The sequence below is a fragment of the Molossus molossus genome, unplaced genomic scaffold, assembly GCF_014108415.1.
Source record: "Molossus molossus isolate mMolMol1 unplaced genomic scaffold, mMolMol1.p scaffold_m16_p_13, whole genome shotgun sequence".
NCBI classification, from domain to species: Eukaryota; Metazoa; Chordata; class Mammalia; order Chiroptera; family Molossidae; genus Molossus; species Molossus molossus.
The window spans coordinates 14980151-14993858 of NW_023425348.1; the positions used below are offsets into that span (position 1 = coordinate 14980151).

Consider the following 13708-nt stretch of genomic DNA (forward strand, 5'->3'; position numbering starts at 1 on the left):
AGTTCCTTAGGAATAGGCTCCTGCCACATCATAAATTTTTTACAACACAAATTTCTGCAGTAAGGTTCAGCACTTAAGATGTGATTTCCACATGAAGAAATGCTGTTTTGAATAGGACAGATTTAGTTTTTTAAAGGCCCAGTACCAAAAAAAAAGTTGAGGAAAATGGCTCTTTAACAGTACACACACCTGTAGGAAAAAAGCTTAATATACTGATATTTAACAAAACAGAAAACATAAAAACAAAACAAAACCCAAAAAACATGCTTTAATATCTAGGCACAATTGGTCAGGTACTAATTATAATTTCTGTTCTCATTTAAAGGTTTATATCAATTCACCAACTTGACTGGTGTGTGTGTGTGTGTGTGTGTGTGTGTGTGTGTGTAAGTCTAATACAGAGAAGGCACCTCTCATTCTCCTTTTTGAGAGTAACTCTTTATAACATTTTAGGGAGCACAGAGACAAGGTACTATATCTAAGCACAGATATAGTTATTTAACAGCCCATTTTAGGAGAAACTACATTAAAATATAAAACTATGATTTATCTTCTTACATCTCATGATGGACATGGCTTTCTAAAGGGACACCAGAAGATAATCCTCCACATAAGCTTTAAAATAGAATATAAGATTTAAATTAAGTGTGCATTGGTCACTACTATGTAAGGAGTTCTAAGAATTAGTGCAATTTTAAAAATCCCCAGTACTTAGGGGAAAAGTATATACATCCCAACAAATCTCAACTAGTACATAACCAAACTTTTTATGGCTCAATAGTCTAAACATTTAAAGTTCTGTAAAACATCTTGAAAGTTATAAACAAAAGATAAGAACACTCAAGTGGTTTACAAAATTCTCTCTTTTAAAAAAGACCAGAATGACCAGAAAAAGTATAAATTTCAGGGATATAATATTTACTGCAATTATAGAAAGGGGTGGTAAGATAGTCACTGTAGAAAAAACCAAATTGTTATTTTCTGATTGCTTTATCACCATTTGAGGTGGTTATCACTTTTGTACTATTTAGTGGCTATGTCTTTAAATGTCTTGTTGGACAATTATTCTGAAGGCAATTTATAAGGAAAAACATTATTTTACCCCCAACAGTGAGAAACTATTCCAGATAAATAAGCCTCAGAACTATGGATCATAAGAAGTCAAAAAACACAGTGTAAGAACATTGGATTGATTTAACCTCTATTTCAACAATATTTACACAATATTTATAATATGCAATTGTCAAAGCTATACAGTTTCGCAGAATGGCTTTACTTACATTTCTGAAAATTTTTTTCCAAAATAAAAATATACCAGGTAATTCTATTTACAAACTAGGAAGCTGCTTCAGAAACAGCATGATTTAGATATAAAGTGAAATTTCAGTATGAAGAAAGTGCAGGTCATGCTTTTAGATTTTGTCAATATCTCATTCCCTACACTCATAGTTTAAGGGATATGAGTTTTAAACAGCTACTGTTCTTATTATGTTCAGAATGTTTACTCATCATAATGCAAGGATAACAAAAATTTGTCCACATCCATTCCAGCTGGAAATGAACTGGGCAGCTTCTTTTTCTGTCAGAAAAAAAAAAAAGTAAAAATAAAAAAGAAAGAAAAAATAAACCTAAGTTAACATATTAAACTCAAACAAGGCAAAAAAAACTTTCTTAAATCACTTAGAACCCTTTATCAGGTTCTTCCAAACACTAAAATTGTTGACAATTTTTTTTAGTTCATTAGAATTTATTTTACAGAGACAAATATAATAAATTCAAGGTTAATAAAATATACTTCTGATGGTTCTTCCAACATTAATTCAGGGCAAAAGGCATTATACAAATCCAGAATGTATGAATGTTGAATGAAACAAGACAGAAGATGCTTTCTATATAAAGTGGTCATTACTGCCAAACTATAAACCTTAGAAAGCTTTACTACGATTTAGAGAGTAACAGGTACTTTTCAAGTTCCAAACATTTCATATACACCAGGCACTTTACAAACACTACATTTAGTCCTCACAGACATCAGATAAGATGTGTGATAACCTTGTTTTAAGTAATGCAGCTGAGATTCAAGAGAGGCCATGGACTTAATCATAGTCACAGAAGCAATGAACAAGGAGATGCAGGATTCAAAGCAGGCATGGCAGTAAAGCCAGGACATTCCCTGATACAGCACAGAAAGGTATTTACCTTTCTTTCTATTCAATCCACTTACTAAATAGCTAAACACATTAGAGAAAAAAAAAGTGTTTTATGTATTTATGCTATCCCTGCATTGCCTTTCTATAGAAAAGCAAGGTTAAGGAAAAAACAGGTTAATTTAGTTTCTACACTGCTTCACAGATTAACATCTGTAAGAGCCTATGAAAGACATGGCAGGGCATGTGAAAAAACAAACAAAATTTAGTTGTTAAGTAGTTTTTTACTTGGTAATTCCATACACTAGTGGCCTCCCCTCCACCCCCAAATTTGGATCCTACCATGACAGAAACAAAAACCTCCTTTCTCCAAGGAAGGTATTTAGAAAATGCTGTTCCCCCTAGGCAACTTCTGAATACCATACTGGCTGAGAGACACTGCTATACAAAATTTTTTGTCATTCAAAACTCAAAGCTGTTTTTACCAGGATGTCCAGTCAGGTAGCTATGGTCAAAAATGCTGAGCTCTCTAAATCTGAGCACTGAAGGAAGGGCAAAGGTATAACTTTGAAATTAAGACTTTCAAACTTGCCTTAATTCTCTTCTTTTTCATTGGCATTGATGAATTTGAAAGATTTTTATTAGAAGTACGGGAGTTTCTCTCACGCTCATCTAATTCTTCAATTTTCCGCTTTTTTGTGGTGTTCCTCGAAGATGCTCTAAATTGTTGTGTATTGTCTTTTAGAGGAGTTGTTGAAGTAGTCCTAGAGATGGCTGCTCTGGAGAGAATCATTAATGTATGGGCAGCCATGTTCACACTATTTTCACTTCCTGCTTCACTGGCAGGGCTGCAGGCAGGCAAGTCTGGGGTGACGGGAGGGACCATTACTTTGGGTGTGCTACTGTCTTCCATGAGACGCCTACTAGAGGGGACCTTGATACCATCTGTAGGTTCTTCTTTATGTTTTTCCCCTGCCCCTGAGCCAGGTGTCCGGGATACAGATAAATGAGTACTGTCCACAAGCCTGCTTACTGGGCTATGTCGCTGAACATCCTGCAACATTTCTGTGGTATGTTTGCTTAGTGGGTTAATCAAAGAACTGGCAGATTTGTTTTGTTCCTGTTTTAGATCCTTTACAGCTGTGCCTACCGAAATGACATTTTTACTGTTTGAGGATGTGCCTTGTTTTTTGGTTAGTTCTTGCAGTGAAGCTATAGTTTTCTCATTCCGTAAACCACCAATTTGCTGCCCATTAGACAGTTTTGAAATTTCTGAATTTTTCTGCCTTTCCACGTCACTGCATAATTCATTCTCTTTATTAGCTGTTGCTTTATGGAAAGATTCAAGTCCAATTTCTGTTGGTGAAACTTTCTTTTCTGACTGAGCTTCTTTTATGGTGGTATGTCGGCCAATGGCAGTTTCTGATTTAGATAAAATCTTAGGCATAGGAGGTTTCTCTCTCTCTCTTTTGAGAGTATTAGAAGAGGGTTTCAAGGTAGAGGACATCATGGGTGAGTCAAGATTAGGAAATGAAATGTCTTTCCTCTCTTTGTTTTGGGACCCCATCTTATGGCTGGTGCCCTGTGTATCTGCCATGGGAGGAGTAGTGCTGTCAAAACAGAGCACACGTCTGTGGCTTTCCACTGGTTTGCTAATTGGAGCTATATTCTCTACTGAGAAGGGAACTGTGATTTCCTCCAGTTTTTTTCCATGATCTGTTGCTATATTCTTGTCAGAAACTTCAATTCTTAAAAAAAAGGCAAAAAAAGTTACTTTTAGCAACATAAAGAAATGTTTTTTTAAATCTTTGTATTTTAAATCTGTGCATTCAAATAATCTGATAGAATCTACTTTTATACTCACCTTTGTGCATGACATCCAACTAAATGACTTGATGAATCCGCCAAATTATTTACCTGCTTTCCTGGAATTATAAATGAATTAATTAGAAAAGAAAACCATTTCTGAGAGAAAGGATATATTCCTCTGGAAAAATAAAATGGAACAGATATACTATGCGTATCACACATTATGAGAAAAAAATTTAAATGACAATCAATGTACAAATAAAATGCTTTCACATATTACATTTAAAAGCGGCTCTGTAATATATACAAGATAGTCACTCATCCATTTTATAGAGAAAATATAGAAATGCCTTCCTTCAACTTCAGGCCAATATTATGAATCCTGTATTTGGATTTATGAATTACAATGCTCAATAGATCACTTAAGAGTACTGAGATCCAGAAAGATACTTAAAGAAAGCAACGTTATACTTATTTTAAAAATCTGCTCATATAACTGTCATGTTTGTAAGTCTGTCACTTAGAGCACATGCTCTGGAGTTTTAATAACTGTGTTTTCATTTCCATGGAGTTTATGTGAGAGAGCAGCAAGACATGAAGCTAGAAAAAAAAGCAAAGATGAGATCATTAAGGACTTTATGTATTACGTAAAATGATCTATAGAGAATCCTTATGAGTTTTAAATAGGAAACATGCCTGAATAGATTTATGTTTTTGAGTCACTCTGGGAGTAGTATAGAAAATGAACTAGATAAGAAAGAAAATTAGAAACAGGAGTTCCAGATAGATGTAATTAGATGGCTTTAAATATTCCAGGTAAGAAACAATAAGGACCTTAGACAGTAAAGAACATTCACATACATATAAAGGGTAAAGGAGAAATCAATGATAACATTAATCAAGGGAGGAAAAATAAGCAGAGGAGATCTTTGAGAAAGAAGAGGTGTGACTTGGATATGCAGAGTTGGAAGGTCTTGAGTTATAGAAAGAGGGGAAGGAGGGCAGTATAGTGGTGGTTCCAGAAGCCATCAGTAGTTGGAGGGAAGTAAAGTAAGAATGGAAAATGTCCTATATGGCAATATGGCACTATTAGGTCACTGGTGACCTAATTTTAAACAGCTTTAGTGGAAACATGAGAAAAGACAATAATATGAATAAAGAAGAAATGAGCGATAACAGGGATTAGGGATAAAGGGTTGGCCGGTGAGAAAAACCTAAGGAACTTTACTTACTTACTTACTTTACTTACTTTACTTACTTTACTTACTTACTTACTTACTTATTTATTTTTTAATTCTCACCCGAGGACATTTTTCCACTTTTTTTCTTTTTTTTTGTTAAGATAGAGTGGGAGGAAGAAAGAGGAAGAGAGAGAGAGAGAGAAACATCGATGTGAAAGGGACACATCAAGTAGCTGCCACCCACATGACCAACCAGGGCTGAGGACAAACTGCAACCGAGGTACGTGCCCTTAGCGAGAACCGAACACGGGTCTCTCTGGACCGCAGGCTGACGCTCTAACCGCTGAGCCAAACTGGCCAGGGCAAACCTAAGGAACTTTATAGCCAGAGAGGGAAGAAGCCAAAAAAAGAGTTGAAGATATAGAGAAGATAAAATCTAGAGCACAACCCTATTGCATTAACCTTATAAAGAACAAGATAATTATTCCTCTAAGAAAGAAAGGAAAAGTGAGGAATGATTTTGGAAGTAGAACAGGTACATATAAAATAGAGTGATATGACAAAATGGAGTTTACTGATAAGTGGGAAGATAAAATCATTGACATTAAAATGATTGCTAAGTGGCAGTGAGGGTAAGAAATTTTTAAGTGATCTCGAAAGGCCAGGTGTTAAGACAGAGATGGATGGCTGATTAGATCCAGGGGTAGAGGGTAGCAAGTGGGTATGGTAGAAGAATGTAGATATGAAGGTTTTTAATTATACCAAGAAAAGTGACATATGTGGTAGATTTTTGGGTCTAGTCCACATAGTGAAGGAAGAAAATCTAGAAAGCAACTGAAAGTTCAGGTAAAAGTTGAGAATTCAAATAATAGGACCTACCTCTTATTGGTGGAAGAGAGATTCAGTTGATATATAGAGAGTATCTCGAGAATTTACTGGCCTTTAAAAATCATATAGGTCTGCCCTGGCCAGTTTGGCTCAGAGGTTAGAGCGTCCGCCTGCGGTCCGGAGAGGCCTGGGTTCGGTTCCCGCTAAGGGCATGTACCTCGGTTGCAGTTTGTCCCCGGCCCTGGTTGGTCGTGCGGGTGGCAGCCACTCGATGTGTCCCTTTCACATCGATGTTTCCCTCTCTCTCTCTTCCTCTCTCTCCCTCCCACTCTGTCTGTACAAAAAATGGAAAAATGTCCTCAGATGAGGATTAAAAAATAAATAAATAAATAAAATAAAATAAAAATCATATAGGTCTAATTAGTAGTAGTGAAAATTTGAAGATTAAGCTATGGGAGAGGTTGAGTAAAGTAAAGATCAAAGACAGAAGTGGAAAAGGTCAAAGAACTCTGAGGGTTAGGGTGCTTGGTAGGTTAGCAACATGGGTATGTTATCATCCATAAAGATGGAAATGTTTGAGGTAGAAAAGTCTAAGAACTAGGTGCAACATTCATCAAGGTCCTGGATGAAAAGTCTGGTTGTTACTTTGTACATGGTGTCTTTTGTTGACAAAATCTTTAATTTTGTATTTAGCACCAATGAACGTTTTCCATTTATAAATTATGCATTTTTCATTTTAAAGAGCAATTATTTTATCCCAGCATCATTAAAATCTTCTCTTACATTTTATGTTTAACTGTTTTGCTTTTCACTTTTAGGTCTTTAATCATCTTGGGAGTTCAACTTTGTACATAAGAAAGGGATCTAATTTTTTTTCTTGTAATATACATAATGGTTAATATATTTCATTTATTAAACAATCCAACCTGTCTCCTCTGACTTCTGATGTTACCTCCACCACATGTAAGTTCCTGTTAATACGTGGTCTCTTTGTTCCATTTACCCTTCAGTTTAAATTGCTGCAAAAACTTTAAGCAAAGAATGGATGATCATCTGTGAGGAATTGTGTAAGTATTCAAAAAGAAAATACTGTGGTGTTGTTGCAAACAAATTACTACACAGACATCAATTTGATATTAATGAATTTAAAAATGTACCTGTACAAGGCTTATTTCTTAGTCCCTGAGTTTTCTGAGATTTTGCAGGCAGAGGGAATTGAGGGATACTTCTATTGCATACAGGTGCTGCCAAAGGCATATGAAGGACCTATAAAAGAGGTTATTCATTATAGTATGTTTGAAAAGCATCACTGCACCATTTTTAGTTCATAAATCTTACCTGCTGAGGAGTAGAAAATGTATTTCCATTCTGTCCAACCACAGATACAGGTATCATTCCTACCATTCCTTGGAGTACAGGTTGGACTGGAGAAGCAATTATGATGGCAGACCCTTAACAAACAAAACAAAACAAACAAAAACTAAACAAAGATTTTCTCTCATGAACTTAAGAAACCAAAATTACTAATTTGAAATGGATTTTCTAAAATTTTAATCCCCTTTCCTTTACAATTTACTCTTCTTTTTACAAAACCAATTTAAGAACAAGAACAAAGCTAACAAATAAATAGTGAATCCGAATCTTAAAGCAGTTATGGCATTTAGTCAAGGGAAGTATCATAAGCAAGCATAAGGCTTTACAGCCAAGATATATTATATTTATATCTTAATTCTTCTAGAAAGACAGTGAAACTGATCAGAAAATTGGTGGTGAAGGTTTCAAGTTTGAATCTTACACCAGAAAATTAGGGTTCCAACTAAATGTTAACAGCCCAAGACCTATTCATAACCCCAACCTATCAGCTCAATGGTATTGGTTAAAAATGGTCCAATGAGAGGAAACACAATGTTTATATGGTCCTTTGAAGTCAACAATAGTCTGTGGCTGTCATAATTTAGCCCTGCCCTGTAAATGAATCTTTTCCTTATACACATTTACTAACTGCACCTGTCCAGCTGATCTCACTTTCATGGATACCTACTTCAGTTTCCCAAATATCTACCTACATTTGTGCTGCTTAAGACTCCCTTCTTTTTACCCTCCATATACTACCTTATTTCTCCAAGCTTCATCTCAAGTTCCACATTATCGACCAATCCTGACCCCTCCATTATCTTATTTTTTATTTAAAAATAATTTTTAAAATTGATTTTTAGAGAGAGAGAAAGGGAGAGGGAGAAAGAAACAGAAACAATGATGAGCAAGAACATTGGCGGACTTCCGGTCAAGATGGCGGCGTAGGTAAATGCGGTATCGCGTCCTCCCACAACCACATCAATGTTACAACTAAACTACAGAACAACCATCATTCAAAACCGCCTGAAATCAAGCTGAATGGAAGTCCTACAACTACGGAATTAAAGCAGCAGCCACATACAGACTGGTAAAAGGGGCGGAGGCGCGAGGGGTAGCGGTGGTGGGCGGGTCCCACACCCAAGTGTGGTGGATAAAAATCACGAGGCTTCCACGGCTGGGAAGGTCCTTCCTGAGGACTGAGGGGTCCCCGTCTCACACCAGGTGCCCTGTTCAGGGTTCCAGTGCCAGGAAGAGAAGTCCCCATAACTTCTGGCTGGAAAAACCAGCGGGAACTGAGGCTCAGGGAAGCTGACGCAGCTGGAGTCCCAGGCAGCTCCCTAAAGGGCCGGCGCACGGACTTATCGGATTCTCTTCCTCTAAGCTTGGAGGGGAGGCAGCTCCACGGGCGCCAGAGACGTACAGGGAAGAACTGAGCTGTTTGGCACTGGAACGAGGGCTGGAGAGGGGGCTTTCTCGGGGACAAACGTGCTGTAAGAGGCCTTTGTTCCTTCGGTGAGCCCTTCCCAGGGGCAGCAGACAGTCTCCATACCTGGGACTCCAGCAACCTGGCTCACACTGGTAGCCCCGCCCTGCTGACTCCCTGAGGCCCTGCCCTGCCCCACCCAACTTTCAAGCCCACCCAAGCTGTTGCCACTTGCTTAACCATAGGATTGGCAGGTCTTGGATCCTGCTTCAGGTTTTTCCTAAATTCTTTCAAACGAGCAGCATCTGGTCTCAGCAAGCCCCATACCTCTCATTAAGTAATACACTGAAACAAACACAGGGAGGCAGCCAAAATGAGGAGACAAAGAAACAGGTCCCAAATGAAAGAACACAACAAAACCCCAATAAAAGAACTAAGCGAAATGGAGATAAGCAACCTAACAGATGCTGAGTTAAAAATACTGCTTATAAGGATGCTCCATGAACTTAGTGAGAACCTAAGTGAACTTAGGGAGGGCCTCAAGAGCATAAAAAAGGACCAGTCAGAAACATGGATACACAGTTAGAATTGAAGGAGGCATTAACTGAAATAAAGAATAATTTACACAGCTTCAATAATAGAGTATGTTAATCCAAGGAGCAAACCATCAATTTGGAATATAAGGAAGCAAAAAACCCCCAATCAGAACAGCAAAAAGAAAAAAGAATCCAAAAAAATGAGAATAGTGTAAAGAGCCTCTGGGACAACTTCAAGCATGCCAACATTCGCATCTTGGGGGTGCCAGAAGGAGAAGAGCGAGAACAAGAAATCGAAAACCAGTTTGAAACAATAATGGCAGAAAACTTTCCTAACTTGGTGAAGGAAACAGACATACAAGTCCAGGAAGCACAGAGCGTCCCAAACAAGATGAACCCCAAGAGGCCCACACCAAGACACATCATCATCAAAATGCAAAAGGTTCAAGACAAAGAGAAAATCTTAAAAGCAGCAAGAGAAAGGCAGCTAGTTACTTACAAGGGAGTACCCATTAGGCTGTCAGCTGATTTCTCAAAAGAAACTTTGCAGGCCAGAAGGGAGTGGCAAGAAATATTCAGAGTGATGAAAACCAAGAACCTACAACCAAGATTACTCTATCCTGCAAAGCTGTCATTTAGAATCGATGGATATATAAAAACTTTCCCAGACAAGAAAAAGTTAAAGGAGTTCATCACTACCAAACCGTTATTATATGAAATGATGAAGGGTCTTTTTGAAGAAAAAGATAAAATGTATGAACAAACAAAATGGCAATGAATACATATCTATCAACAATGGAATCTACAAACAAAATGAACAGGTAGAACAGAAACATTCTCAGATACAGAGAACATTTTGTTGGTTGCCAGTTGGAAGGGGGGTTGGGGGAATGGGTGAAAAAGGTGAAGGGATTAAGAAGCACAAATTCATTGCTAGACTGACAAACCTCAAAGGGAAAGGGGTTGGGGGGTGGGAAGAAATAAACCAAAGAACTTATATGGATAACCAATGGACACAGACAATAGTGTGGGAAAAGGTGGGAGGGGGGCGGGAGTGGGGAGGAGGGGGTCAATGGGGGAAAAATGTGGAACATCTGTAATACATTTTACATCCAACAATAAAGATTTGGGGGGAAAAAAAAAAGAACATTGACTGGCCACCTCCTGGACGCCCCTCACTGGGGATCAGGCCCACAACCTGGGCATGTGCCCTGACCAGGAATCAAACCGGTGACCTCCTGGTGCATGCGTCGATGCTCAACCACTAATCCACACCGGCCTGGCCCTTTATCTTGTTTTAAACAGCACTTGATACAGCGCCACCAGGCTTAGTACTTAATTGCTAAAATTTAATCAAAGTTTATTGTATGCTTATAAATGTAAAAGAGGGGGAAAAAGTGGGAACCAATGAAGGAAATGCAAATGAATGAATGTGCCATAAGCTCTATCTTTAAGGAACATAAAAAAATGACCAATATGACAGGCATGTCAATCACCAACTACATATAAAATGGCATGTACCAAATGCCACAAGTGCTCTATACACAAAGAATTCTATAGATAGGGATCAACTCTGGAAGGTGGAAGACAGTGAGAAATTACAAAGGGCTTTATGGAGGGAGAAATTCAAGTTGTGTCCTGAAAAAGATAATGAATTAAGACTATAATAAATACATATTTTTTAATTCCCACAACATTGGATTTTATATGTATATAGATATTTGATAAATTAGTCTTTTTTTTCTCTTTTGTAGTTTAAGCACATGGATTGGGAAGTTACTGTGAAAAAACAATCTGTAAACCACTGAATTCCATAGCTTAGCAGATTTAAAAAAAAATGTTTGACTTAAAATTAATTAGCTAAAGTGGAGGTTTAACCACACATTTAAGAATCTTTTCTCGTACTATCTATGAGTTACTACTGCCTAATCAATAACAACAAACACGAGGGAAATTAGATCCTATGCTATAGAAATAAACTTCAGTATGGTCTTAAAGTTACCTTGTGAAAAGTTGGGTGACACAGCTTGGTTGATAGAAAATATACTGTTTGACCTTGGTGGTGTCTGTAATTGAGATGGTGAAGGTTGGGCAGTCATAGGTGCAGAATTCCCAGGCAACACCACAACATTAGACTGACTTACAGTTGTTCCTAAGGCTGTTGGATCAGTCACGCAGGTAGCTATCAGAATGTTATTTGAATTACCAAAAGTTGTGCTTGTAGCTGGCATTAACTGTATATAACCCCCATCCTTGGAAACACATGGTGTAACACTGGCTGAAAAAGCGGTGTTGTCTTCACTTTGAGTGTTGTTTACTGCAGAGTCTTCAGGTTTAAGCACCAAAAGGCTCTGTTCCATTGAGGCTGCATCCCCTATTCCTTCAGCAGATGCGAAAGCACCTGCAGTTTCTTCTGATGACAGGCATTTAACTAATTCTGCATTTTTGGCAGGTGACTTAGCAGAAGACAAAATTATAGTTGGCATGTTTTCTCCACTGATACTAGAAACAGCACTGTTAAGTTCAGTCTCTGAGGAAACAAACGAATCGTCACTGATGATAATTTTGAGAGAGACAATATTTGATGCATCTATCTCTGTTGAGTTGTTGCTAGCAGGTTTATCATCACTCGTGTTTTGGGACTCAGGATGGAACTCTGCCACTGAAGAGCACACAGATTCTGAAGGAAGAGAATGTTTATCCTCTACAAGATTACCTTCTGGAGGCATCAATGCAACTTCCCCACAGTTTTCATTTTGATCTAAGGAGAGAAAAATGCTATTTCCATCTTCTTTTACAGAAGATGAAGGCTCTTGTGAATCCAGAGCAACTTTCACAGACTTGGAGGGCTGAATTTCACATTCTGTATGATTTAACTCAACAAACGATGAATTATTAGATGGTTGTTCAACTGAAGATACTGAATCTCCAAGATGAACTTCTTGTTCAGATACATTTAAACTCGAACTTTCAACAGACATAGATATTTTACTTGGAAGTGAAGAATTATCTTGGCAATCTGAAAGTTGTGATGTAACTGGTAATACATCATTAATTTCAATTATACTCTGGTGAATTTCTCTAGAATCTGGTGACTTGGAATCATGGCAATTAGTTTTTAGTCTTCCTGTATTGTTAGAACTTTCACAAAATTGACTTTTTTTAGATGGCTTTACAGTTAATGGTATATTCTGGGATAAAAGTTGAGCACTTTCCTCAGGAAGAATTAAGTTTTCATTTTTAGTTTCACCAAGGGAAACAAAGGATGTTACTGGTGTATCAGACTGACCTGGCTGTAGCTGAGATTCATTTGGCACATTTGGAGACAAAGAATTATCTTCAACTTCCATAGCCATTTCAGTTTCAGTGGACATCTGATTGGTATATAATTCAGCACAATGCTGACTACATTTGGCATTAGAATTTACTCTTTGGTTAAAGTCATTCAAATTAGGCACAGACTCAAAGGTAATATCCAGGTTACACTTCTGTTCAGTAGGTACAATTGTTTTGAAGGTCTTTTTCTGGATGTTAGAGCCTATCTGGGAAAAATGTTCCTGGGCTTCCTGTCTAAGCTCGTCACGGTTGCTGCCATTCTTCAAAGCATGTGATATGTCTTCATTTGGATAAGATGTACAAAGTGGGTGTTGACCAGATTGATCATCTGCAAAATATTAGCATAGTAGAAAGATATGGTGAGTATGTACAGCTTCTGAGGTAGTCATCTTTAGCTAAAACCTATTTTTCCAAGGAAGTAACTAATCACTGACATATCAGTAAGTGGAGGTCTGATATAAAAATGATATCTACCATTTTCTGAGTATCAAAACATTTAAAGGTACTTTTCTTATTACTGATGCCTTTTTAAACAAGTGTCAAATTGTTTTAAAGCCCCTGGAAAACAGATGACACAATGAAGGATAAAGTATATAGATTTAAGAACATCTAATATTTACCAGTATGTTAAAAAAAAAAAGAGCTCCAAACAGTTTTTTCCAAGACACTTGACTTTTCAATGTCTACCATTTCTATTGACCTTACTTTATCTGATATATTCTTAAAGGTGAAATGGGGCCAAGTACATTTTGCATGATCAACATATGATGTTAATGTGTACTTTTTCATATTTAAAATACATTTACTGAAGATCAACCACATAATTGGTACAAGGAAACAAAGATGAATGACCTTGAAGAAATCAGTCTAGTAAGGAAAGCAGATATAGAACAGAAAGTCATAATAAAACATTGTAAAAACTGTGAAAGTATAGGAACAAAAAGCGCCTCTTTCTCTCTGGGGATGTAAGAAAGTGTTATAAAGGCTGTATTATATCTTGGTAAATAAAAGTGTGATAGCTGGAATAAGAAGAAAGGGCATTTCAGAAATAACAAGCACTGATAAACTGCATACAGCATTCACAGGTTAGGA

The 13708-nt window shown here is 37.3% G+C and overlaps 1 protein-coding gene across 1 annotated transcript in view; it reads right to left on the minus strand.

Moving 5' to 3' along the window:
* Nucleotides 1–354: 354 nt before the first annotated feature.
* Nucleotides 355–13708, minus strand: part of LOC118627925 (protein NPAT) — a 77142-nt gene continuing 63788 nt past the window's right edge. The window contains exons 13-18 of the mRNA XM_036258468.1: nucleotides 11283–12944; nucleotides 7304–7416; nucleotides 7123–7231; nucleotides 4012–4072; nucleotides 2740–3895; nucleotides 355–1579 (exon numbers count right to left, since the gene is read on the minus strand). Coding sequence (XP_036114361.1) covers nucleotides 1502–1579; nucleotides 2740–3895; nucleotides 4012–4072; nucleotides 7123–7231; nucleotides 7304–7416; nucleotides 11283–12944 — 3179 coding nt within the window. The 3' untranslated portion in view covers nucleotides 355–1501. The remainder of the gene's footprint in view (nucleotides 1580–2739; nucleotides 3896–4011; nucleotides 4073–7122; nucleotides 7232–7303; nucleotides 7417–11282; nucleotides 12945–13708) is intronic.